The sequence below is a fragment of the Penicillium argentinense genome (assembly GCF_028826775.1).
Source record: "Penicillium argentinense strain IBT 30761 chromosome Unknown utg000003l_segment0_segment0, whole genome shotgun sequence".
Lineage (NCBI taxonomy): Eukaryota > Fungi > Ascomycota > Eurotiomycetes > Eurotiales > Aspergillaceae > Penicillium > Penicillium argentinense.
Genome location: NW_026622662.1, coordinates 1237267 through 1264094, shown reverse-complemented (window position 1 = coordinate 1264094; position 26828 = coordinate 1237267). Strand labels below are relative to the sequence as shown.

At 49.7% G+C, this 26828-nt stretch overlaps 10 protein-coding genes across 10 annotated transcripts; 6 read left to right on the top strand and 4 right to left on the bottom strand.

Annotated features, from left to right (window-relative positions):
• Positions 1-394: 394 nt before the first annotated feature.
• N7532_002585 (amidophosphoribosyltransferase) lies at positions 395-2226 on the bottom strand (the record flags this gene model as incomplete). Its single annotated transcript, XM_056615079.1, has 3 exons — positions 395-1569; positions 1623-2075; positions 2142-2226. 3 exons carry the CDS (start codon positions 2224-2226, stop codon positions 395-397), a joined length of 1713 nt encoding a protein of 570 aa, XP_056478051.1.
• A 1832-nt stretch (positions 2227-4058) lies between these two features.
• Positions 4059-5861, top strand: N7532_002584 (putative 2-methylcitrate dehydratase; the record flags this gene model as incomplete). Its single annotated transcript, XM_056615078.1, has 3 exons — positions 4059-4316; positions 4408-5185; positions 5245-5861. 3 exons carry the CDS (start codon positions 4059-4061, stop codon positions 5859-5861), a joined length of 1653 nt encoding a protein of 550 aa, XP_056478050.1.
• Positions 5862-7385: 1524 nt separating this feature from the next.
• Positions 7386-8871, bottom strand: N7532_002583 (uncharacterized protein; the record flags this gene model as incomplete). Its single annotated transcript, XM_056615077.1, has 5 exons — positions 7386-7428; positions 7625-7786; positions 7924-8111; positions 8171-8330; positions 8654-8871. The coding sequence occupies 5 exons, from the start codon at positions 8869-8871 to the stop codon at positions 7386-7388; spliced, it is 771 nt and encodes a 256-aa protein (XP_056478049.1).
• Positions 8872-9214: 343 nt separating this feature from the next.
• N7532_002582 (uncharacterized protein) lies at positions 9215-12629 on the top strand (the record flags this gene model as incomplete). Its single annotated transcript, XM_056615076.1, has 5 exons — positions 9215-9463; positions 9531-9796; positions 9852-11922; positions 11974-12191; positions 12236-12629. The coding sequence occupies 5 exons, from the start codon at positions 9215-9217 to the stop codon at positions 12627-12629; spliced, it is 3198 nt and encodes a 1065-aa protein (XP_056478048.1).
• Positions 12630-13050: 421 nt separating this feature from the next.
• N7532_002581 (uncharacterized protein) lies at positions 13051-13829 on the top strand (the record flags this gene model as incomplete). The annotated part of the gene is made up of 2 exons (XM_056615075.1): positions 13051-13182; positions 13227-13829. 2 exons carry the CDS (start codon positions 13051-13053, stop codon positions 13827-13829), a joined length of 735 nt encoding a protein of 244 aa, XP_056478047.1.
• A 1130-nt stretch (positions 13830-14959) lies between these two features.
• On the bottom strand, positions 14960-15297 carry N7532_002580 (uncharacterized protein; the record flags this gene model as incomplete). The annotated part of the gene is made up of 2 exons (XM_056615074.1): positions 14960-14991; positions 15081-15297. The coding sequence occupies 2 exons, from the start codon at positions 15295-15297 to the stop codon at positions 14960-14962; spliced, it is 249 nt and encodes an 82-aa protein (XP_056478046.1).
• Positions 15298-15777: 480 nt separating this feature from the next.
• On the top strand, positions 15778-16757 carry N7532_002579 (uncharacterized protein; the record flags this gene model as incomplete). The annotated part of the gene is made up of 4 exons (XM_056615073.1): positions 15778-15874; positions 15982-16256; positions 16323-16552; positions 16655-16757. 4 exons carry the CDS (start codon positions 15778-15780, stop codon positions 16755-16757), a joined length of 705 nt encoding a protein of 234 aa, XP_056478045.1.
• An 809-nt stretch (positions 16758-17566) lies between these two features.
• N7532_002578 (uncharacterized protein) lies at positions 17567-17901 on the top strand (the record flags this gene model as incomplete). The annotated part of the gene is made up of 2 exons (XM_056615072.1): positions 17567-17789; positions 17840-17901. 2 exons carry the CDS (start codon positions 17567-17569, stop codon positions 17899-17901), a joined length of 285 nt encoding a protein of 94 aa, XP_056478044.1.
• Positions 17902-22434: 4533 nt separating this feature from the next.
• Positions 22435-22875, top strand: N7532_002577 (Aminoglycoside phosphotransferase; the record flags this gene model as incomplete). Its single annotated transcript, XM_056615071.1, has 1 exon — positions 22435-22875. The coding sequence occupies one exon, from the start codon at positions 22435-22437 to the stop codon at positions 22873-22875; it is 441 nt and encodes a 146-aa protein (XP_056478043.1).
• A 2416-nt stretch (positions 22876-25291) lies between these two features.
• Positions 25292-26212, bottom strand: N7532_002576 (FPP/GGPP synthase family protein; the record flags this gene model as incomplete). Its single annotated transcript, XM_056615070.1, has 1 exon — positions 25292-26212. One exon carries the CDS (start codon positions 26210-26212, stop codon positions 25292-25294), a length of 921 nt encoding a protein of 306 aa, XP_056478042.1.
• Between the last annotated feature and the right edge of the window lie 616 nt (positions 26213-26828).

Sequence of the window (26828 nt, the reverse complement as noted above, 5' to 3'; positions counted from 1 at the left end):
GTATGATATCAAATATAGCTAGGAGCGGAATGAATTTCCGTGCTTATAATAATTACAATCAAAAATTGTTGATGCTAATCAATGGTAATATCTTTTTATTCAAGGGTATGTACCTTGACCATGGCAAAGAACAATATCTCACATTTTCATTGCGCGTGCATCAGTCATCCATCGTCCATCGTCCATCGTCCATCGTCCATATCCACCCGTCTAAGTGTATCGAATGCCACCAAAGTAACTCCAAGTACTCCAAATGCAAAAGGCGGCTCACGAAGTAAAAAAAAAGGGGTGGAGAAGTGATATAAAATGAAAAAAGAAGATCAAATCATAATCAAATCAAGTAATGTGGGGGTAATCAAAAATATGAGAAAAAGAAAGGAAAAAAAAAAAAAAATCAAGAGTGGTCAGCGATGTTGTGAATGCTAATATCCATCCTATCATCGACCTTGGGATGTCCCGCAGAAGGCTCCTTAGAGGCAGGCTCCTCTTCCGCAGGAACAACCTTGCCATTGGTATCCATCGTGACGCCGTGCGCGGCAATTTGGAAATCCTCCACGCTGGCAAAACCATGCGCAACAGCTTCCTTGGCCTTATCAAGCGCCTTGATTTTGCGGCCCTCGCCACGGACTTGTTCCAAGTGATCGAAGTAGCCCTGTCCGACAGGAGTAACGTAGCTACCACAGAAGACGCCAACCTCAAAGTTCTGCGGTTCCTGCAGTCCGTTGTCGCGGGCGACTTCCGCGCAGGAATCCTTCAGGTCCGCGAGCGTTTGGAAGACCACGCTCTCGGCGCCGATGTGCCGGGCGATGCTGGCGGTGTCCCGGTTGTGCGCGACCAATTCTTGCGGCGAGGCAAGATCGATACCGTAGATGTGGGCGTGTGTAATTTCCGGCGCACAGCTGGCAAGGTAGACCTTCTTGGCGCCGGCTTCACGGGCCATGCTGACGATTTCGCGGCTGGTGGTGCCGCGGACGATGCTGTCGTCGACGAGGAGGACATTGCGGTCCTTGAACTCGGCTTTCATGGCGTTAAGCTTGCGGCGGACACCCTTCTGGCGCGTCTTTTGTTCCGGCATGATGAAAGTGCGAAAGACGTAGCGGTTCTTCACGAAGCCGTGGCAGTACGGCTTGTTCAGGTACTGCGCCACGTAGGTAGCGGAGGTGGTGGCGGTTTCGGGAATGGGAATCACGACGTCAATGTCCTTGACGACGTCGGGGCCGAGCACGTCCAGAATGCGGGCGCCGAGACGGTCGCCCATGCGTTGACGGCTGCGGTAGACGCTGATGCCGTCGATGACGGAGTCCGGCCGGGCGAAGTAGACATATTCGAAAATATCGGGGGCGTAGTCTCTCTTGGGAGCCACCTGACGGAAGACCGGTTCGCCGCCCTTCTCGATGATGACTGCTTCACCGGGCTGGATGTCACGGTGGTTGGTGAAGCCGAGCTGGTCCAGAGCCACGGACTCAGAGGCCATCATGTAGTCGGTGCCTGGTCCATCCAGGGAGGGACGGGAGCCTAGGACCAGAGGCCGGATACCGTATGAGTCACGGAAACCGAGGACACCAAATCCTATGAAAATTGTTAGTCGATGTTGTCGCAAAGATACAATACACAACACTTACCAGCCAACATGGCAGTGCAGGCCCAACCGCCCTGGCAACGCTCATACATGCGGCTCAAACTAGCAAAAAGATCCTCCTTGTTGACACGAGCCTTCTTAGTCTCGCTCAGCTCATCGGCAAAGATATTCAGCATAAGCTCGCTGTCACTGTCGGTGTTGATATGACGGTGCGCCTCCAGATCCAGGTACTTCTTGAGCTCCGGAGCATTGATCAGGTTACCATTGTGGGCAAAGGTAATGCCGTACGGGCTGTTCACATAGAAAGGCTGAGCCTCAGCATTTGCACTGCTACCGGCGGTGGGGTAGCGGAGGTGACCGATACCCATTGAACCGGGGAGGTTGGCAACCTTAGCACCGTCCTGGAAAACCTTGGCGGCCATGCCGTTGGCCTTGAGCTGGTAAATACGGCCTCCGTGGGCACAGGTAGCGATACCAGCAGCATCCTGACCACGGTCTGCACAAAAAGTATCAGCACTGTCCATTTCGTCTTTATTCGGGGATTCTTCGTTTCGCGACTCACGTTGCAGGAGGTACAGGGCCTCATGGAGGTCCACTGCGGCGGCGGCGGAGGGGTTCGCCAGGATCAGAGCGATGATACCACACATCTTGACTTGGGGTAGGGTTCAGCGTTTCTAATAGGATCCAGCAATTGTCAGTCAAGTGTTCGCTGCAAAAATCTTGCAATTGATGGCGGGGTTGGTCGGTCTCAATCAGTCTCGGATCTTCTCCGCAAAAAGCTTCAGAAGTCTAACATCTTAAAAAAATTTTCCGATTCATCATAGAGACGAGTAATAAACGACAGGCAAAAAAAAGAAAAAATAAAAGAAAAGGGAGGACTCACAGCAACGCAAGTTGGGGAAGCAATGCTCAACGAAACCCCCAGGAACGAAGGAAAAAAAAAGAAGTTTGTCCCGCACCGCACGCTTCCCCACCCTCCGATTTTTTGGCTGACTCAGTTGCTGACTCAGTGCCCTACAACCTTAAAAGGTGGATGAGACTATTGCCGTCGAGGAGAGCCCTAGTAAATATGGTGAACTGGTCGAGGATGATGTTAGATCAAGGAATTTCGGTGTGAGATTGGAGGACGTGACTGAATGCCAGTGTTGCACATTAAATTCATCTATATATCTGAGACAGCAGGAGTAGACACCTTGATAGCGGAGAACCTGCTGGGTATGCTCGGTAAAGGCAGCCGATGGTTGAAGGTCGTGCATACTAAAGCTCAGACATGAGAAGCGACCTCTTCCACTGCTCTCTGGGGATTGAACGTGCTCAGCACCTGGATTCTGGTGTTTACAGGCTTACCGTGGTGGGTGCCTGGATGCCTAACGAGCCCATTCCTTAAATGGACTAGTGTTGATGCCTGGTAGATGAGGTGTCAGTGTTCCTGCATCTGGCTGATGCGCGAGCACACTGCATGCGTCTTTCGCTCCGCAGCCTCATCATTATCGGATACGGAAGGTATGAAACCAATGCACGCATGGTGTCAAAAATGAAAAGCCTCGGATTCGTGAATTGCAGGCCAGAAGCGCCAAATTGCCGTCTTAATACGCAACCTGCCATTATTTATATACGAGAAACAGCGACGGTCTTCAAGATTGCTTGTTATATCTTGCAGTATAAACGCAGGCATTGCAAGTTGCACATAGTACAATAACATCCAGCTTGTGCAACGCGTTCGAGCACGCGGCGACCCGCATGTGAACGGGCGGGACCGAGGAGACCCGCGATCGGTCCGAGGACTCACAGTCAACTCTCTTTTTTGAGTGCACTAGAAAGATCGAATAGACGTCTCACAGAGGATTGTTGGGACGATCTGCAGCTTATACTTCCTCCGATCATCGGGGCTGCCTCTGAGCGAGATGGTGTTTTTGCCGTCATCACAGTCTCTCGCAAGGGAGAGGGGTTCCTCCGATCCTCGGCATTCAGAAAGAGAACTCCATTGGAGCAATTGCAACGTACCGTGGCATTGACCGGCTTATTCAAGAGAATTGCCGGTCGGGTTGGATGGCTTCAGGCTTATGGTAGTATGGTCATAGCTGGTACATACTATACTCGTATAGTCCGTTGTCTCAAGGGGGAGCTATGGAGCTTGCTCGGCTGGCATGCCCCCGTGTCAGCGGCATCGTCACGGTAACGAGCGCAACAATTGCAATTGCTGCAATCAATTGAATGAAATGTTGGAGAATAAAATAAGATATTAACAGTCCAACCGACTCTAATTTCAATTCCGGCCGCCCGTGGTCAATTGAAGTTGTAGCCGACACTAACCGACCGCCTCGGCAAGATGAAGTCAGCTTGAACTCACCCCAACCTCTCCACATTCTCCTTCCCCGTCCTTTTTATCCTGATTCTCCCATCTCCGCGCTCCTCCCCCAACTCCGTCCATCGCGAGTTGTCCTACTTCCCTTTTTCCTCCCCTGTACCACTCTGAACAATGTCCCTTCCCGCCGTGCGACGGTTGACCCACACGTCTCCCCGCACTTTGGCCCGCATCTCCGTCTCCAGATTTCCCATTTTCACTCCTTCATCCGCCTCCGCCGTTGCCCCTCGTGTCGCTCGCGCTTCGCGTTTTTCTACCATGGCTGCCCGTCAATCCGCTGCTCCATCGGTCCAGTCCGATAAGTCCTACGATCCCGAGATCAAGGACATGGCCTCCTACGTCCACGACTACAATGTGGATTCCGACCTGGCGGTGAGTGGGGGACCCTTTCCGGCGACACGGAGACTCGAAAACAACAAGGAAAGCACAAAATGCTAATCTTCAATTGATTGCGTCTTTCTAGTATGACACTGCTCGTCTGGTTTTCCTGGACACCCTGGGCTGTGGTCTTGAAGCTCTGAAGTTCAAGGAGTGCTCCAAGCTGCTCGGCCCCGTCGTCGACGGCACGGTTGTCCCCAATGGAACCCGTGTCCCCGGCACTCCCTACCAGCTGGATCCCGTCAATGGAGCCTTCAACATCGGTGCCATGATCCGCTGGCTCGACTACAACGACTGCTGGCTCGCCGCTGAGTGGGGTCACCCCTCCGACAACCTCGGTGGTATCCTGGCCGTCGCCGACTGGATCTCCCGCACCAACCGTGCCGGCGGTAACCTGGGCAATGGCAAGATCCTCAAGATTCGCGATGTGCTCGAGGCTATGATCAAGGCTCACGAGATCCAGGGTGTTCTGGCCCTGGAGAACTCCTACAACAAGGTCGGCCTGGACCACGTCGTCCTGGTCAAAGTTGCGACCACCGCTGTCGTCTCTAAGATGATGGGTCTCACCGAGAAGCAGACTGCCGATGCCATCACCCAGGCCTGGGTTGATGGCCAGTCTCTGCGTACTTACCGTCACTCCCCCAACACCATGTCCCGCAAGTCGTGGGCTGCCGGTGACGCCTGCCAGCGTGCTGTCAACCTGGTCCTCAAGGTCCAGAAGGGCGAGGGTGGTCTCCACACCGTCCTCTCTGCTCCCGGCTGGGGCTTCTACGATGTCCTGTTCAAGGGCAACAAGTTCCAGTTCCAGCGCGACTATGGCAGCTATGTCATGGAGAACGTTCTCTTCAAGGTTTCCTACCCTGGTATGTCTGCACTCCCAAGACTTGAGTAATTGTCATATAACTAACACGTCCCCCCCAAGCCGAGTTCCACTCCCAGACCGCCATCGAAGCCGCCCAGATCATCAACAAGAAGCTCGCCGCGCTGGGTAAGAGCGCCAAGGACATCAAGGAGATCACCAACCGCACCCACGAGGCTTGCATCCGCATCATCGACAAGCAGTTCAAGGCCATGGACAACTTCGCCGACCGTGACCACTGCGTCCAGTACATGGTCGCCACCATGCTGGTCTTCAACCGCCTGACCGCCTCCGACTACGCCGATGGCTCTGAGGCCGCCACCTCCCAGCTGCTGGAGGATCTCCGCAAGAAGATCAAGTGCGTCGAGGACCCCCAGTTTACCAAGGACTACCACGACCCCACCAAGCGCACCATCCCCAACGCACTGACCGTCACTCTGAACGATGGCACCGTCCTCGAGGAGGTTTCCGTCGAGGCGCCTCTCGGCCACCGTCTGCGTCGCGAGGAGGCTAAGCCTGAGATTCTGGCTAAGTACAAGCGTCACCTACAGGCGCACTTTGACCAGGCTCGCATCGACGAGCTGCTCCAGGTTGGCTGGGACCGCCCTGCACTGGAGAACTATGATGTCGACAAGTATGTCGATCTTTATGTTAAGGATAAGGTGGTGGCTTCTGCTTGAGCTGCTTGCCAGTGGGTATATTTGATATGTATGATGAGCATCTTTATATACTGCAAAATTGTATAGACCGTTTTCCTTTTTTTCTCTATTATTTCCATTTCTTTTGGGGATGACTCCCTGATAAAAACCAGTATGATGAAGCATTAGACAGCCAGCGTCAAAGAGAGCTTATCTTGCTAGTCCTAGGTTCCAACTATGCCAATTTCGCTTCTGAGACACGACCGGGCCCATTGCACGCAAAAATTCTGGAAGGAAAGTCTCGAAAAGTGAAACAGCTTCTCCAAAGTTACGATCAAAAGGATATAAATAGAGATGCGGGACCTTGAGAATTGTTTCAAGGCAGCTCCCATGAGCAGAACGCTCAGCCTATTCAACCTTGATCCCGAAGCCGGGGCTAGAATCGAACTGTGAGGTCGATTTGGGTTCCCTTTGCGTGCTGCTGTCGTGGCAACAGACATTGAGACTGTGTAATATCTTCTTGAAAAAGTAGTTGATTCCGACGTGGAAGATCCGGTGCTCAGTGATTCCCTTCAATTTGCAGCTTTTGCGGGGGCTGTGAACATTATGCTCCTTCTTTCAAGACATAGTACCTTTGTGAATAGCCGTGGAAGCCACTTTGGAGACGCTTTGCGGAATAAAGTGTCAATGTCCGGTGATTCTGTTGCTGCTTCATGATTGTGCGTGGTTCTTTCATAGTCTCCCAAGGCCATTTTTGAACTACGGAAGTCCTGTGTCTAGTTGAAGCTGGCATGGAGAGCATGAGGTGTGATGGCCAATCAGGGTTCGTTTCAGGTTCTAATCAATATTCAAAAGATGTCAAGATATCTAGGTGATGAGAATATACGGTCTTTTGAGGGAGGAAAATATTTGATGCATGTTACATAAGTACGCCGAAAATATACACTCGATCAGTGGGGCCTAGAAGCAAATAGATACACGTCATTAAACACATAAACACCAATATACTCCCTACTATTGACCAGTCGCATCAGTTGGCGAGTACGAGGCCTGACAAATCGGACACCGATATCGTCGATACTCAAACCAAGAAGATAAGCAACTCAAATGGAACGCGTGATGGCACCGATTGAGGACGAGAATGCCGCTGTCCCGTCTAGACTCCACATCGACAGCTCCACAGCACGAGCCGTCCGAGGGAACGGGCGAGGCATCACGTCCTAGAGGTTGGCGGCGGGGTAAGTGAGCGGGTTTTGGATAGGTGAGATTGGGGGTCGAAGATAAGGAGGAGAGGCAGATTGGGCTGGACCGATGTTAGTTCGTTTTGGAAGTCTTGGTCTTCTTGGACGCGTGGAGGTCTAGAGGGCTGGGAATTTCTTGGGTGGGGAAAAAAGATTCGGTGAGGCTCGGGATGGTATTCGCGGAGCCCACACGTCCGATTGACGTCTGGTCCAGCAAAACGAAGAACGAGGAACGAGGGAGACAGGCAGGATGCAGAGGCATGGCGTGGCATGCAAGCATGACGATGATGCGAGCAGGGAAAACAAAGCGATGCGCAAGACCGGATTAGGAGGCCGGAACCCCGAATGCCCAGACGCCGAGAATGGAACTGTGGAATCGGGCAACAGTGGAGATCCCTATAGGGCAGGCCAATCCCCAGCCCAGCCCTGGGCATCTGGGCATTCCCCGCATCGCATCATTCTTGGATCGGCCAAGATATTCGTTGGGGCTAAGGCCATTGCCAATACCACCCTGCCCTGAAACAAAAGTGTTGAGACAAAGGGAACCGGAAACAGAAGACGTACCACGTGTCATGAGCATACAGTTCAACGTCGCTGGTGGCATTTTGCTCCTCCAGCCATCGTTCGACGGAGACTTGCTCCATTGACGGGTTGAGCGCGAGGTTATTGTTGGTTATGTGCGTGGTCGACGCTGCATTTCGTCTTCTGCGATGCCACACGAGCAAACTATCAGAATGATGGGTTAGCTTTGTCCGACCTTCTCGACGCTTCGCATGCATGCGATGAGCCAAGTAGGGGGCCCGGCCAAGATGCTAACGCCTAGGTCTGTGGGTTGGACCCAGAGGACCGGCAACGGCACTCACATCGGAAGGACGCTGATTATCGAAAACAGTGCAATGGCCCCAATCACGATCCCGATCACCTCACCTTGCGGAAGGGCGTCATCTTCCAACATGAGTGGAGAGCATGGGACCCCGCAAGCCTGGGTCCACGAGAGGAGATGAATACGAGAACAGGGACTGCCAGGCGATTCGCCCAATGACACTCCAACCTGCGAGCGTCTCGGTACAATCGGGACCAGATAGACGTCAAAGGCGACTTGCTACTCACTCGCACTGGCGCGGGTGCAGCGTGGATCGCAGCGAGGAACCGGATCCCTCGGGTCAAGCGTAGAGCGTGCAGACAACCGAGTATGGTCAGGCATAGACCATTCTCCAGGACCCCAGTCGAACCAGCGGCGTGGTTAATATCGGCGGCGAATGTTTTGCCACTGGGTGTGGAAGGATAGCGGACAGCAAGAAATACAGGGGAAATGGACTGGGACGGGCGGGCAGATTTGAACCGCGCGGTAGACTCTCAGGCCGCAGACATTGCAGGGCGCCAAGGAAGGCTGAGAAGTAGCCAAGCGTGAGAGATGTCGGGAGGACGCAGCCTGCGACGACGCAGGCGCGAGACTCGTCCACCGCGGAACGCCAAGCCGCGCCCAGAATCCCGCTCTTGGCACTCCGCGACCTCGCGGCCAATCAGGGGCAGGTGGCGGCTCGCAACCGAGCCAACGCCGAGGCCAGTCGTGTGCGTCATCGGAGCCTCGACGGGATGTGCCAAGCTGCGTCCGCCGGGTTTACTGTGCGGTTGGGAAATGTGATTGGTGGTGTGGTGGGCATTCCCCAGACTTTGCGATTGGAGCAGTCGATTACACCAACCTGATCGGAACCGCCTGGGGAATGGGTGGATCTCCGTTTGCGATGCCGGGTGATTTCGCCATTCGGCATCTCCGGGGCGCCGACAGCTGGAACAGGCCCAGAGGGCATGTCTGGGCGGGAGTTAGGGTATTTATATCGGGGGTGTACCCCCGGGTGGGAAAAGAAAGAAAGTTAGGATTTAGAACACAAGTGTACTCTAATCCAGATCGAGGATCCAATCTTATTGCCATAAGAGTAGATTCTCATTGCACCTCCCGTGTATGGACTCGCATTCCCTTGAGGATACTTTCTACATGACACCGCCTTGAAGAAAGTCCTATAGAAGTACCTTACACCGCGCTGCACATTGCAGACTGCACCAAACAACAACCACAAACGACCTCCACACTACACCTCTTTCTAACTGCAACACTCGTTCACGCCACAAAGAACCCTCCTAGACACCCGCGTGATGTCTAAGGAGAGTCCCCAGACGCAAGGCTCCAAGTCTTCCACCGATGTATCCTATCTGTCGCAGCCGGCCCACAGCCTCACCTACGAGGAGGTGATCCGGGAGCTCGGCACAAACTCCGACGATGGACTCACCTCCGGCGAAGTCAAAGAACGGCTGGAGAAGTATGGAGGCAATCTCTTGGAGGGAGACGAAGGCGTCTCCTTTGCGAAAATCATCATTCGACAGGTCGCCAACGCCATGATGCTTGTAAGTACACCCCGCAGTACTCCGCAGTAGCACTGAAGAATGTGACGAGAGGCTTACGTCGAAATAGGTCCTTATCATCGCAATGGCCGTTAGTTTTGGTATTCAATCCTGGATCGAAGGTGGCTTTATTGCGGCCGTCATCGCCCTGAATATCGTGGTAGGAGTCTACCAGGACTTTGCCGCTGAGAAGACAATGGACTCTTTGCGCTCGCTCAGTTCACCTACCGGCGTGGTGACCCGCGACAGCAAGACCATCACCGTTCCCGCGCAGGAAATCGTTCCGGGTGACATGGTCGAGTTGAAAGTGGGCGACACGGTGCCTGCCGATCTCAGGTATGCTTGAACTTCCCCAGAGGCTCTTGAATAAGGCACTGACTCATGGATGCAGATTGGTTGAAGCAATGAACTTCGAAACCGACGAAGCCCTTCTTACTGGCGAATCCCTCCCGGTCCAAAAAGAAGTCGACGCCACCTACGACGTCGACACTGGCCCCGGCGACCGGTTGAATATCGTCTACAGTTCCTCCACCGTCACCCGAGGCCGCGCTCGGGGCGTTGTTGTTGGCACTGGAATGAAAACTGAGATCGGAGCCATCGCTGCTGCCCTTCGAGGAGGTGACTCCAAGCGTCGTCCTGTCAAGCGTGGCCCTGAAGGCGAAACCAAGAAGCGCTGGTATATTCAGGCTTGGACCTTGACGACAACTGATGCGATCGGCCGCTTCCTCGGTATCAATGTCGGTACTCCTCTCCAGCGCAAGCTCTCGAAACTGGCCCTGCTCCTGTTCGGTATCGCGGTGGTCTTTGCCATTGTTGTCGCGGCATCAAACGACTGGCGTGGTGACAATGAGGTTATTATCTATGCTGTTGCCACAGGTTTGGCGATGATTCCGGCTTGCTTGGTTGTCGTTTTGACAATTACCATGGCCATGGGCACACGGCAGATGGTGCAGCGACACGTTATTGTCCGCAAGCTAGATTCTCTCGAGGCTTTGGGAGCTGTCACTAATATCTGCTCGGATAAGACGGGCACTCTGACACAAGGCCGTATGGTCGCGAAGCGTGCTTGGTTGCCTTCAGTGGGAACTTATTCGGTCGGATCATCGAACGACCCCCTGGACCCCCAGGAAGGAGAGTTGAGCCTGACAGATGCAGCACCAGTTGAACTCGGAGCGGAATCTCGCGGTGGCGATCCTGCGCAGCCGGATGCCCTTATCAAAGACAATGAATTGCTTAAATCATTCTTGGATGTCGCTGCCATGGCTAACCTGGCTCATCTGCATAAGTCTGCCAACGAGGGATGGCAAGCTCGTGGCGAGCCGACCGATATTGCTATCCAGGTTTTTGCGTGGCGATTTGACTGGGGGATCGACCGCTGGACTAAAGGCGAGAAGCCCGTCTGGCGTCAAATGGCCGAGTATCCCTTCGACTCTAGCGTGAAGAAGATGTCCGTCGTATTTGCCAAGCGTGATGAGGAAACCGGGGATACTCGTGAGATGGTCTTCAGTAAAGGTGCCGTTGAGCGTGTGCTCGATGCTTGCACGACCATCTATTGGGTTTCTAACTCTTCCCCTGTTGAGCTGAATGACGAAATTCGCGAGAAGATCCTTGAAAATATGGAGGCACTGGCAAAGGAAGGTCTTCGTGTTCTCGCTCTCGCTGGCCGTGAGCACAGTGGAAGCAAGGAAAGTGACGGGCCGCTTCCTCGTGAGGAAGTTGAAAAGGATCTTGTTTTTTACGGATTGATCGGACTTTACGATCCTCCTCGTCCTGAGACTGCTGGTGCTATCGCCCAGTGCTACAAGGCCGGTATCTCCGTCCACATGGTTACCGGTGACCACCCTGGCACTGCCCGCGCAATCGCCGCACAAGTCGGCATCATCCCTGCGAACATGGATATGGTTGCCAAGGACGTGGCTGATGCGATGGTTATGACTGCCGGAGAATTTGACAAGCTGTCCGAAGACGAAATTGACAATCTGCCTACCCTGCCCCTTGTCATCGCCCGTTGCGCGCCGAACACCAAGGTCCGAATGATCGATGCTCTGCACCGTCGTGGCCGCTACGTCGCCATGACAGGTGACGGTGTGAACGACTCTCCCTCGTTGAAGCGTGCTGATGTCGGTATTGCTATGGGTCAGAACGGTTCTGATGTGGCTAAGGATGCATCGGAGCTTGTCTTGACGGATGACAACTTCGCTTCTATTATCAACGGTATTGAAGAGGGACGCAGAATTTTTGATAATATTCAGAAATTCGTTCTGCATTTGCTCGCAGAAAATGTCGCTCTGGCAATTACGTTGCTTATTGGCCTTGCCTTCAAGGATGACACCAACCAGTCTGTCTTCCCCATCGCCCCCGTCGAGATTATTTGGATTATTATGATTACTTCCGGACTCCCCGATATGGGACTTGGAATGGAGCGTGCAGCTCCAGAGGTCATGGACCGCCCTCCTCAGAGCGTAAGTAAAGTCTTACCCTTCCTTTCTATATTAAATCCTAACAACCCACAGAAACAAGGAATCTTCACCTGGGAAATCATCATCGACACCCTTGTCTACGGAGTCTGGATGGCTGCCCTCTGCCTGTCCGCCTTCGCCCTCGTCATGTTCCGCTGGGGCGACGGCAATCTCGCCATGGGCTGCAACACCCACTACAACGACGCCAGCACAGACTACACCTGCGACACCGTCTTCCGCGCTCGCGCCACAACATTTACCTGCATGACCTGGTTCGCCCTCTTTTGGCCTGGGAAATGATCAACCTTCGCCGCAGCTTCTTCCGCATGCAGCCTGACTCCAAGCGCTACTTCACCCAATGGATGTTCGATATCTGGAGCAACCGCTTCCTCTTCTGGGGTATCATGGCTGGCTTTGTGCTTGCATTCCCCATCCTGTATATTCCTGTGATCAACCACAGTGTTTTCAAGCACACTTCCATCTCGTGGGAATGGGGTATTGTCTTTGTTGAGACTGTGCTGTTCTTCCTTGGTATCGAGACCTGGAAGTGGTGCAAGCGGATTTATTTCCGGCGCCAGGCGAAGAAGCCGGAGAAAGATGATAAGGGGGGTGAGAGGGCTTACCTTGGAGACTTTAATCGGTATATCTCTATGGATCGGTCGGATACTCAGGCTTCCAGCGGTATGAAAACTGAAAAGTCCATGGTTTGAGATGGGCATGATGGAGCAGAATGCTCGTCTTTGTTGGATGCATGTCTTGGGGATATCTTGCATAATAGCCCTTGCATTGATGAGTGGGTGTTGCATGCTCATGGACACGTTTTTACATGTGCTTTGTTGTTTACATAGATTCGAAACACGATCTTCTAGATTATTTTATTCAACGATACACTATTTTTTCCAAAAAGTTCCGCTGTAAGAAGAGTTCAGTTAAGACTACACGGGAGTGGTCAGAATTATTAGCTTTCTGGACGCCCCATTTGTAAACCATAAATCGGTCACATGGTCGACGTCAAAATGACTACAATCGTCCACATTTCGCTTTCACCTTATTTTCTCGGCCTTAAATGATTCTTCTGTGGGTTCGATTGAATCGAGGACAACTAATCAGATCTACCTCATATCACAAGCAATGTTCAGGCTCCCGAAACAATCAAAGCCCGACAGGTTCTCACTGAGGATTGCCAAAATACTTGATCCTCTCGCAGTGATTCCCTGGGGTGGTCTCGCAGTGGGCTATCTGGGCGTTCCTATCGTCGTTGAGGTAAGGTAACTTACGATGGAATTGAAAGTAATCCCGCTAAACAGTACTCTCCTATCTCAAAGGAAAACTGGTTCGTCGTCCAAGATGACGATTTGAAGTCTGCCATCGAAAAGCTCACGAGCGCAGGATTCAAGCCCAGCTCTGTCGATCGCTCCCCTTCACCTGAGGTCATGGCGCAGCTCTCAAATCCACAAAAGGTGCTAGACGAAATAAATGCCGAATGGAAACGCTTCGACCAGTCTTGTGCGATATTCGACTATCCACAAGATGATCAAACCGAGAAAGAACAAGAGTTACAAGTAATCCTCCTCCGAGCATCCTTCGCACGTATCTCTACTGGAGATGCCTCTGGCTCTTCGGACAAAAAGGCGATGAAGCGATTCGAAACCTCCGGCAATATACACTACCCACTAGAACCCGCGCTGGTGGAGAGTTTTGTAAAGGCTGCAATTGATGAAGAAAAAGGAAATGGATTTACCGAATGCTTTCGTGCAATAACCTGCTGGATTGAAATGATGAATGAATACCTGGAGGTTAATAATGATATCCTTGATGATTGTCAGGATGAGCAGGCGGTGGCATGGTTTAGTCGCAATTTTGGTCGAATTCATGAGGCTAAACACGGTCCTACTGATCGGCGGATTTGAAAACAAATCAGCTCGAACAAGGAGTTGCCAATTGACATGAGAGGGAACCCTGTGGGGTGATGGTGCAAATTTTCTACGTTGGCAGTACTACGTTCTGTGTTTGACATTCTTCGCAAAAAATCTATTGAGAAAGCTTGAAGCTTTTCATCTGATCTGATCCTAATTCATCCTATCTCTCACACATGAGATGGAACAGAAAAGCTCAAGAACAAAAAAACATACAACAGCAGGGATTCGCATGTGGTCACACACCATACTACGTACCACGCAAACAAAGAATCAGGGTCGGACATTGATACGGACTGATGCGTTCAATCTGTTCAGTTTAGACGACTTGTCAATATTAGTGGACATTGAGACGGGTGATTGTGATAGCAGAGCCGATTTCTTGGGCATCAGAAAACATCCTCCACTGTACATTCTAGCAGAGTATATCATTCCATCCGGCCGGTTATTTCCTGAGTTGTATCCAGTGACTCTTCCCTAGGTAGATTTAGACCCATTTTTTCACGTCCCTTTCCTATACTCGGTTCTCCCTGTACAGTCTGCGCAGTCCACGGCTTGCATCTAATGGCTTCTGATCCGTCTAATATGAAACTGTTCCTTCAGCACCTTGAAAATATTCGGAAAGAGTGTGTGTCAGTGTGTAAAAGCGCAAGCCGATTTTGTAAGCCACTGTAGACCATCGTCTGAATACTTTCTTTCTTAGTGAGGAACACGGTCTTAGCCAATCACGTCTAGCCACCACCCTCCATCAACCATTGCCCATCCGGACTAGCTGGTCTGTCCTGACTTACTGGGGAGACCATGCTACTCCAAAGTGGAGAAGGGAGTAACATCGAGCCAATCATATAATTGAGTAGTAGAATTGGTAGAAGCCACTCATGTTCGTTTTTACCCTCCATTAAACAAGACAGCGAAACCCGCCAACTTGCTCCGGGCCCAAGGATTACCTCAATACCTGTAGATCAACGTCTCTCTTTTGGCACTTTACGAATCTATGAACAGGAAATAAACGGTTTGATTACCTGGCTGAAGCTGCCCCAAATCACTCTCAATCTGCAACTATTGAAATGAAACCAGTTTCGCTTGGGCCAGGAAGTCCTCTAGACCTAAGCTCGCTAGGACTTTTAGCCCTTTCCTTCGAAGACAAACTCCCCCACTTTTCATACAGAGTTAAGTCCGAGCATGAAATCCTCGCTATGTGGCTCTGATCAGGAGTCTCTTGTAGTATTTCGGCATCAGGCGTACCTCCGGGTAACAAAGAAGCGCGCGTCCAGCCGTCGGCATTAGCAGGCACTTGGGGAATGGTCCACTGTTCGCTATCTCCTTCATCAGGTATCTCTTCCGGGGCAGGCTCAGGCTCTTCGTAGACAAGCTCAGGCACTTCGGAGATATACTCAGGCTCTTCGGAGACAGGCCCTTGGAAAAGAGATTCATCTGAAATGATGCCGTTCGGTATCTTCATTGATGATACCGCAAAAAATCGGCTCAGTCTGATTACCGTATCGTTAATTTGTAGGAGGTGACTTACCGCGCTGATCTTTCATAGAAAATAAGCGAACAGATAATATCTCGAGAATCATTTTCATCACTGCATTATCTAGAACTCGCGTAAACCAAGCCCTGGATCCTCAGGCTTAAGTAATCGCTGCAGGTTTCTTTGAATGTAACTTGGAAGCCAGGTTTCACCTGCGGGGAGGCTTGAGAACACGTCCCTCTCAGCCCGCAGGATTTCAAGAACAGCAACCTCATCATCAAAGTGCTTCATCTTTTGCTTAGCAAGGATTTTGTTTGGATGGAGTGAGCTAAACAGAGTGCAGCTTGCCGGACGTTGTATTCGTAGCTATCTGGCTAACTAAGGAAGGAAGAAGGAAAGGAAGAAGGTGTGTGTGATGGAGAAGGTAAGGTGTAGCCCGTCACCGCCCAGGTCCCGTGATTTCAAGTAATGGCATTTGAATATGAAGATGACGATGACTGTTTGAATTTAGATGTTTCCACTGCTGTCGTCGTCACTGTGCCCGCAGACAGAGACTACTATGATGGTAAGCTTCACCCTTATGAGCGATGCTACCAATAGCGGTCTATGCAGCTCTCCACTTCTCGTCAATCTTGTAAACTCTACTTGATGGAAGATGCTAATCCAATAAAGTGGAACATATTGTTGAATTGAACACCATTCAGAATTTCCTGCAAGATGCAGTCGATGGCGTGTTGCTCACAGGGAACAATCCGAGAAACCTTGAGCTCCCTTCAGACTACGTTGAGACATTGAATACGCAAATGCTTATACAACCACCTCCAGTAGCAGGTGGTGGGCGAGTAACACGTGTTCCCCTGCGAAGAATCATGATCGCTCTTGGCAGCGGTCGAAATAACCAGGATTTTGTTGTTCTTCTTTCAGCTTTGAATGGCGTAAACTCACGAGTAAGGGCTCACTCATTTCCTGGCTAAGACTTCTACCCCTGGGCTAGATGCTGATAACTTTCGCAGATCTGGCGTTCGGAGGAGTACCACGCAGACATGGAGGATTTGATTGACGAGGATGACTATAAACCGGCTCTTCAAAGTATCCGATCGATCATATCAGTTATTCATTACCTCAATGATCGCCGAGTTCATCCTCGGATGGTCCATGCTGCGAACTTGGTACGTTCTGAGCTTGCATTAGCTGATCAAGAATGGATGTCAGTGGCGGGCTACAATCCTCGCGGCCAGGACTGGTGGGACCAATGGTTTAGAGATCGAATGAGATTTATTGGACAGGAAGCCAGAGACTGGGTCAGTCACTGGATAAGTGAAATGCGATAATTTTGGGCCGTAAGGACTGGAAATGATGCGGCATATGCCAATGAGGTCCTGGACTCATATGAACGTCTTGCATCTGACATGGACATTGACCTGCAGGGTCTTGAGGGCAACGGATAACCAGGCGGTAGATTGATGCAGGTACCAGATGGAATTTGGGAGTGGATTTTTATTAAGCAATTGCCTTGAAATTTTATGGCGTACGCAAGCCTATTGCTTCACCACCGTCTCTCTGGATTTCCACGTGAACGGTTCCTAAGGTGCGGGAGTCAAATTTTTCGAGGGGAGTGAATGGATGAATATCCATTCTTTTTAGCCAGACCGCGTTGAAATCCAATGCAATATAACACAAACTCTTTTTCAGCGATATGCATGCATAAATTGTGAGTTCTGTATATCAGCCTAGTCTCCTTCAAATCCGGAACATGGGGAAGAATGCCTGTATTTTCTATATGAAGAAATGAATTGATTTTCAAACCTTTTGGACTTCATGTTGAATGTGTATAACCTCTATGTATCTGACCTCAATCTGACTTCATGGGCCATTACCGGGAAGCGGTTGTTTTATACTATGCAGTCACGCAAAACGGAAAACTTTAATCATGTTAGTTACCATAGTTGTGGCTAGTCCATGGGCGGGCGACCATGACATCATCGAACCAGAGGATGTGCCGAAATACGGCGCAGGTGATTTGTGATTTTAGGGGATTGACTTTACATGACGTCTTTACACAATTCTGCATACTATTATATAGAATGGAAGATGTCATTATGACGAAAGCAGCTTGGCCTCAATTCCTCACGGAATTATCGGCTGTCTCAAGAGAATAGTATATGTACGCGCTAGAACCTCCGGAGAATCTTAAAATTCGCTAATGTCATTATCATATTGAATATCCACATTTTTGAATGCGCTACGATTCACCAGTATGCCTAAAGCATATTTCGACCGTGACCCTATAACCCTACAAGAAGGAAGCCACGTTGGTGCTCAGATTGGTGGCAAAATGGTTGAGCCCGATGGAACGGAATTTGTTACTGGGGACGTTGAACGGGTCATTATCTATAAAACTCCAAATTCCACTGTTGAGCTCAAGTGTACGCAAGATGTCCAGTTTTTGCCTGGCGAACAGGTTATTTTACAACAGCTCGGTAAGCCCCCTCGACAGAGGCAAGTGAACAATGATTGACTAGGACAACAGATCCTGTTAGTTATGCTGCTATAGGCATGAAAAGTGGAAAGGAAGTTGAGTTTAAGGAGTAAATAATTCTATCGTGCTTGGAGTGATCTACCGTTATGGGTTGTTGTTTTCAGAAACAATAAAAAATTGGCTCTGAATTTGGGGCTTGGATATTCAGAGCCGGACTTGATATTTTTTTGGCTCCAAGATTTCAATGGCATGATAATTCCAAATACCACTGCACGAAGCCACAATGGTCTGAGTGTTCATCCAGCGCCCATGGACAGTTCATCTTGTCTGGGCCTACCCAGTGAGAAGTGCCTAAAGCAATGACTGTGATGTCGACATATATCTCGAAAATATGAATCTGCTGACATTTAAGTATGGGAACGAAAATAGAATAGTTCATTGAGATCATTCCTGCCTCGACATCACCTGGAAGCGTACCAAGAGAGAGATTCTTGCTCCGTCGATGCAGGAATTTCCAGATATCGCTGGCTTATGCCAGAGCAGATCGTAGTGAGCCCTGGGTTTAAATATTAACGAGAGATACTATGATGCACAACAGTTCTTATCACTCTTATCTCTTCTTAGAAACACTAACCTCATATACTAGTCCAAAATCTCCGATAAGACACGATATTTTTCTTGCACTAAGAGCAAATCATTATGCTCGGCAACGACTGGAAAAAGAGAGAGATGCCCTGAAAGAGTTCGCTGGAATATTTACTCGGCCTGCTCGTCTTCTCCCAGATGCTTGAACCGCACGAAATCCTCGATTTCCTGCTCGATATCCTCCTCGACCTCCACTGTGCATGCTAGTAAGGCGGTGTTTAACATACTGTCGAGGAGTGAAATGTTTTGTAAATCTGTATTATAACAAAAGGTGACCTCTTCACCGGCGACTATGACTCTCGAGTCGCAAAAGTTGAAATAATCTCTCCCCTAGTAGTGGGAATTTTTGAGTTCGGTGTACAAGAATGGTTGAGACGAGAGAGCGGGGAACACATTCTCGATATTCATCTCCGCCAATCTCCCCTGGGAGAAAGTGAGGCAGCTAGGACTACCTTGTCCATAGTCGATGGTCGTATGTAAAGCTAAGCCCCAGTTCCCATCTTCAATTCGATTTTTCGGCGATGCCGTGAGAGGGAAGCCATGCAGAGGAGCCAGGCTCGGCGTGAAAATGGTCGCTGGTGAGCATTTCGCTTGGCCACCAAATCGCCTCCCGTACTTTTTTAATTAAGCTAGTAGCCATATAGGGCCTGGTTGAGTTCGGCCGAAAAGCTCAATGAGGAGAACGGAGATAGACCGCATGGTATATGGGAGATGCATCACCTTGGGGGGACACACCAAGCAAAAAAAAAGTAATATCTTCCTCCTGCGAGAGGAGTTGAAACATCTGTCCCACCATATGAACGCACTTAGCTGCCATCCAATTACACTTAGCCCCACGCGATACTCCCAAGACGGGCCGTTGGGAGAGATGGCAAGGACAGTGCTGCGACACGATCAACATTGCGGAGTAGAACTGGAAGGCTAGACTAGCGCGCTGTTGTGCAAATGGATGGGTGGCGTCTAGCCTCGTGAAGTGAAGCTCTGTCGGTGTCCAGGCGACAGGAGTTGAATATTCAGATAAATGAATCGTGTCTCGAAAGGCCACATCGCATCTTTTGTTCGTCCTGATCGCGGTGTTCCGCGACTGTCACGAGTCCGAACTACGATCGACTGATTGTCCCAAAATGTCGTCATCCTACACGAACAGATGGCCTTGCGAATGAGGGGCTGTAGACCGAGTTTTCAATCCATCGGTCGCTGGGGTGATGTTGTCGGACTTGGTAATCCTGCGCTTTGACATTTTCGTGTTGACTGCCGTAGCGTGGACTCACCTACACCTGTGGAAATGCGTATTTTCCCGCGAAATCCGCTCTTGGATTCCTTGCCACATGTACCCCGGTTCTCCTATGAAAATTGTCACCACCCTTTGCGTACATTCACTCGTTCGAACAATTTTTCGAATACTAGAGCGATGGTCGGCGGAAGTGACCACCGAGCAATCGCGGCACAAGTCACGCGCTCCAACTCGGCGACGCGAACCTTTGGCAATGCACTTGGTATTCTTATAGTTCCTTAGCAGGACGAATAAATCTCTGACTTCACTGCAGGGCCTCGGTCTGCCTTAACACATAATGGCAATGGCAGCAACTGCTGGGCTGATCATTCAGCTCATTGCAGGGAAATCGGTTCTGGAACCGGTGGGGCTGTAATAAATCTGATTCAATTGTTTCACTGCGTCAATGAACAGATCACGTTCTTCTTTGCTGACATTCGCAATGTTGCGACGAATTCCGTCACCGAGCCCCATGGTATACTTCGTGGTTGATTACTGCCCCGGGCGTGATGAGTCGGAAACCTTCCTTGTGTGTAGGTAAAAAATGAGTTGAGGGTTGCGTTTGTTTGTGTGGAAGCGTTGTGTGAGTGTGTGGAGTGGAGAAGCTTGGAATGACGAGATCCGGGACGTAGAGGTGTAGTTTATAGGATGACTACAGTCGGGCATCCGAGCTTGTAAGAGACGCATATGAAAAGCGAAGTCGTTGATACAGCCGGTAGCTCTATGGTCCTGCTCGTCCGGGGTCGATACACGCCATCTAGAACGACCAGTCGTTAGGATGACATTCTTATGACATCTTAGATATGCCAATATGAACCCTGTATCAGACATGGACGCACCGAGACATTTACAGGGTAGGCTTCAAAGCCTTCGACGGATCCAGAGAAGGCCTAGAAGTCCTATTATTATTGAAGAAGAAGAAGATGATGTTGTTGTTAAGTAAATTCCCCCCGGACAATCATCATCAATCAAGTCACTCATTTTGATCCTCTCATCATTACTAGCCTGTACGCCCTTCGATGGACTTGGGGAAGGGGGAAGAACGGGGGGTGATACGGGTGAGTTTAAACTAACTCGTGGCGGTCTGTTCAAGACTGACTTTGCCAAAGGGAATCTCGACTCGCCATCGAATACTGTCACCGAGTCCGGCAGCAATCGCCTGATACCTGGGCTTTCTGGGTTCACGCTAGTAATGCTGCGCGCTGCGAGGAAAGTCTCCGCAACCTTTCCTATTAAGGTTTGGATAGACTGGGTGAAGTTTAACTAAAAATAACGTAACAGGGTAAATAGGGTTTGGATGAGCTGGTAGAAGCTTAATTATGATTGAGTTTGTCTAGACCTCAAATCATCCTGCATGCGGCCGTGTTGGTCGATTGAGTACGGTCTGCGCTTTCCGTTTCTGTGGTTAAGACCTTGATCTGTCCCAGGCTTCATTTCGGGATATCATTCGGGATTGAAGACACTCTTTCACCACCCACCCGTTCTTCAGTGATAATATGGCCAAGGCTTCTTTTCCACAGCTCCCTTTTTCCATAAGCACCGCCACATGTTCATTTCATGGCAGATGCTACGCAGCAGGGCTCGGATGGAACGCCCCCCGTTGTCACTACTACTAAAATCTTCCACGCAGACCGATGGGCCCCACACGAATAGACATAGACAGGCCAGAGAACCTGCACGAGGAACAGGACAAATCCCGTGGGGAGGACACTAGCAAGATTCCAGTCTAGGGTATTGCGTCATTCCTTGCCACAAGCAAACCGCATACTGGCGCTACAGGTTTAGTAACGAAGTGCTTCATCTCTATGCTTTCACGTAGTTTATCTGCAATTACATTGCACAATTCCACAATTTCCTCACGTTGCACTTTACTCTTTTCTTATTGTTGGACATGCTCATTCGAAAGTAACATATCCATGGCGTTTTCTGAAGCGCGGAAAAGGCGAAACGAAACGACCGCCTTCCTCGGGCTTGTTATGGCAATTTGGAGCTATGTAGCGCATGAGCAGTGTATGACGGCAGTTTAGTCACGGTACGTACCGTCACGATTTTTGTTTGCAGGTTGGTTTGTATACAGGAAAGAATAGTCAAATTTAATGAAACAAGAAACAACCCTATCGAGCCAATGGACGCCACCCATAAGGCTCCTTGGTGCCTGGCAGCCGTGAGGCGCGGATACTGCTAAAATAATTTGAAAGTACTTGTTTGCATATGCCATGGCCCTACGCATATGACCCAGGCCCTAATTATTTGTGCATGAACGAAGCTGAGACTAGCCAAAGCGACGATCATAAATGAAGAAAATAAAGTGTTGCGGTTCTCCTGGCCTTTTTTGGTCAATGAAGCACACATAGAAGGCAGTGAGGCCAGTTGAAGCGCACCGACAGGTAAATGAAAAGTGATAAAATGGCAATTATTCCCATAAATAGCAAGGCAGATATCATATGGGTTATCCAGGGTTGCAAAGTAGAAACACATAGATCCTGGCAGAGGTTAGTGTCGCTCTCCTATTTCACTATACTTACCTCGTTTAAAATGAGCAAAAGAAGTACACTGCCGGTTTCCTGCCGTAGTATCGGCCAAGACTGATCTGATATACGGTTAGAGAGGAAACTGGGATCAGCCGGTTCTCCTCAACCTGACCTAGAGACTCCCAGCAAAGCCAAAGTTCTCTCCCAGTTAGGCGGTAGAATTCTTCGAAATCAAGGAATGTCTCTCACGTGGTCACATGTTGCATGGAAGATATTCTTTGGACATCCAACGAGGACCTTTCACTTCCGAAGCAAAGTTCTATGACAGCCTTGTTTCTGCGTTCTTAGAACATGCAGAAATTCTGCAGTTGTCACACCATTGCTTTGTGGCACCCGTTCCTTCGCGGGACGACTATCAATCCAGCATACAATATGAGAGTGCTGTGAACCTATGGAACGACTTTGTGGCCGTTGGAGGCAAGACCGACTCGTCGGACAACAGACTGGATTATATCATCGCAGGCCACGCTCTCCACGACATTGTACGGCAACTTGAACTCCCAACTGTCAATTCGGAGACTTTTCCGTTATACCACCCTAATCCGAGTGTCAACAACATATATGTTGATGATGATTATAACATCACCTATATCATCGACTGGGCATTCGCTTCATCCATTCCTGAACCAATGCTTTAACCACACCAGGATTGCCACAATACCATGACGAAATTGGTTCGGAGCTATGTATACCTTTTATAAATGGCTTCATCTCTGCTATGCCTGGGTCGATGGAAGAGAGGTCGATCCGCAGAAATCACGATTCCCTGGAGCGGAGCCAAGTCTCCTGGAGATTGAGCCGACTCTCAACCTGGACTCAATTAGTGATTACACTCTCTTTGCTACGGTCTGGCACTTTGCCCGTGGGCCTGAACAGGACCTGGGCCATTACTTCTTACGGCAGTGGAGTTCGCCTCATACATCCAGCTTTATAACGAAGTTCAACAGGAGGATCAGCCACTTTCGAAAATTCAAAAGGATGAAAAAATATTATTTTCGAAACAAGCATCTCAGAGACACAGTAGCAAAGAAGCTGACACTCTTGTCCGAATGGAAAACGCGGTTTACCGTCAATCATCCGCCGAGTCTTCGGAAAGACATGTTTATCGCTTCTCCCAAGTTATGGAAGTGGATTCAACAATTTGTGCACGACTGTGAAGACATGTCCTACGCCAGACATCAAGATCTCAAGCGAATGCGCTCAACTGGGACATCCCACAGATCACTGGTCTCATCATCTTTCACATTGCTGCAAGCGATGATGTGAGCAAGAACGATTTTCGCGGTCGGTACTTCATACCAGTCGCTATGCCTTGTGATCCGAGTCCGATGGGGTAGAATATGACATTGGGTCGGGATCTTTGGGTATGTTTTACCGCAGCCTCACAGCCATAGTTGGTAACTTTGAGCTTCACTTAGGATTGGAATCGATGGGAAAATGACCGAGACACTGGGACTGAACTGGCGAAGTGCGATATTGCAAAAGGAGCCAAACGCTTCTACGGATCGCCAAGGTCTAGCTTTGGACCCCGCCTAATCTTCTCTTTCCTTTATCCTTTATCTTCATGTCGCAGTTGATTGAAATGTTATTATTCGAACGTCGTTTGGGAGGTCCTAATGAGCGAAGAGTGAATTCTCAGAACGCACTTCTTCTCTCGTTTGCTGCGCTTCAGGAGATCCTCTAGATCGAACGAGAGTCTAACTTAGTGCTGCAATTTTACCGGATTATTGCATTATACTGGCCCATGTTTCGTAACTGTCAGAGCTGGACAGTGCTACCCCGACGCCCCACCATCATTCGCAGTGCTCCTCAGCTCGTCTTTGGTCGACGCCTGTTCATCACGCGCAGCGGTCCCGTGAATCGGACTATGGCTCCCAACCTAGCCAAATTTACGCTCGGACTTATTCATGATATGATAACCAGTGAAAAACTAACCACGTCCCAGTGGCCGAAGCTGCTGGCTGCAGCAAGCGCGCAATCATCAGGATCCGGGCCAACCTACGGCTCTTCGGCAGCATAAAAGCTCCTCCAATCAAAGCTGGCCGACTTCGAAAAATCACGCCAATTATGATAGAAGCCTTGTGTGACCATTTACTCGAAAAGCCGAGTTTATACCTACACGAGATGGAGATTTTCTTTCTGGGCGAATTTGGAGCATTTATACCAAATCCACTATTAGCGATACAGTGCGTCGTAAAGGGTGGTCGAAGAAGACAGCTCGACGGAAAGCAAAAGAGCGAAATGCTGATTTACGTGATGATTACTGTCATGATGTCTCATAATTTTGCTTGTACCACCTCGTCTTCGTTGATGAATCTGGATGTGATAAACGAATAGGGTTCAGACAAACTGGCTGGTCTCCTTTCAGTACCACACCAGTCCAAGTATCGAAATTTCATCGCGATCAACGGTTTCAGATACTTCCTGCATATACCCAAGATGGAATTTTACTCTCCCGTGTCTTTTGGGGCTCGACGGATGCCTCATTTTTGAAGGCTTTATAGAGGAACTTCTAGAGCATCGTGGGAAATACCCTGAACCCAATTCAGTTCTCATTATGGATAATGCATCTTTCTATCGCCCCGAGAAGATTAAACAGATGTGCCCTAATAAGGCTGTCAAGCTAGTGTTTTTACCACCGTACTCGCCCTACCTGAATCCGATTGAAGAGTTCTTTGCCGAGGTAAAGCCTTTCATTCGACGGCATTCTGACCCGTCACAGGATGGCCCGAAATCTCGATCCGTGGCAGCGTGAAGTAATTGAGCACATGACACGGGGTAGGCAGAGACTGACCACATCTCAAATGGCCAAGGTGGTGAAACGTAGTGAGCGTTCTGCAACCTAACATACGCAAGAACATGCGGTTGTTCGACAGTGCTTAATGTGAAGGGCTGAAGCCAGACTTAAATTCAATCTAACTAGGCCACGAAGTGTGAACAAAAAGCTTGAAGAAGAGAAGTTCTCCGTGCGCGGTCTCCACGTCAACATGCCAAGGTCTCGTGACACATGTGACCAATACCGGGCACTGGCCCGTGACACGTAATGGCCCCGAGCTATTTAACAAGTTCTTTGACACTCAAATTCGCGATAATCAGACGGATCATCGGGTTTTGTTCTCCTAAGTCTCCCTCCAACCTCGAAATTTCGATTTCAATGGCTGCCTGCAAGTCTTTAAGATACTGCAGAGTTGCTGCAAATGTGCCTGTGCTCTGGAGAATATCCAGAATATACCTCTTGCTGTCGTATGGTAACCCAGATGCCTGTCCTAAACCAAGAGGCAACTGACGGAAAATCCCAGTAATGTGAGATTTATACTCTGGTGCATGAGCTAACAGACGAACAATCAAGTAGGATATTTTACCCTCATCTAGATCCTCGCAGAAGCCCTTCTGCTCGGCATAATCCGCTGACGATAGATTCATATAGTCATCCCGAACCTGGAAGAAGCGGCCCAACAGAAGAATGAGACGCTCAAGATCAGGTGCTGACACTGCTGAACTTTCGAAAGAACCTTCAACTTGAAGAAGCTGTACAAGCATTCGAAACATTCCGCCTGTTTTATTGTCTACCATGGTGAAGTAGTCATCTTCCGAGGGGAATGTCAAGTTGTGTTTCCAATACAGATCCCAGCTCTGGCCCAGGTAGAGGCACTCGAGGTTCTCAATCAAAATATTAGTGGCACGAGGATGTTTCAGCTTTTGGCATTCTCGCACCGCTTGACTAAACATGAAGAGCCCTGTGTTGAGGGCTTGAGGGGCGCCAAATATCACGTGTGCTGCTGGCTTCCCGCGTCGCATTGTGGAATTGTCCTGAACATCGTCAATGAGCAAAGATGCATCATGGAGAAGGCGGATTAAATTTTTGATGTGTTTCACTGAGGTTTGAGGTGCCTTAATCCAGTCGTTGAGAGCGAGAATAAGCATAGGGCGCACTCCTTTCGACGGGGTGCTACTGATGTAGTCGCGTGGAGCCATCAGGGCTCCCTCTTCTGGCTTCCTCCATAGTGTCGTGTCGTCACAACTTCTGTTCCGAGTTGATTTGACAGAATTTCCATTCTCCTGTGCGAGATTCTTCGTTGCAGAAATTTCATTCCCATTTTTTGGACGCTGGCTGCCAATTTCCTTGTCGATGAAGCTCGGACTCAAAGGAGCCTCGGTTTTTGAGAGTGAATCGGGATTGTAACAATATCCACGTAGTGGCTTTTGTCTGAGATCATTCAAGATAGCTTCCCTTTTCGGATTTTGGTGTTTCAAACCGTGGTACCGAGTTGCAAGAGCCGACCAATATTGATAGCTTCCCATGCATAAACCGATGGCCTCAATTCTCGACCCGGAAGTAGATTCACGTGAATGAACCCGGTAGAATTCAGCTTTCTGTGCCAGAAATACTTGCTCCAAGTCTAAGATCTTATTCTCAGCCTTTTTTTTTGCTGCATCGAACGTAATGTTCTCGTCTCTAGCGAAGAAATCCACAACGTTCAAAATTCTTGTGCCATCTTCTTTCCACGCAACGTATTCTTTCTCCCAACTCCAATAGTCTTGAGAAACAATAAGGAACTCGCTTGCTGTATTGATTATATGAGCCGTGAGT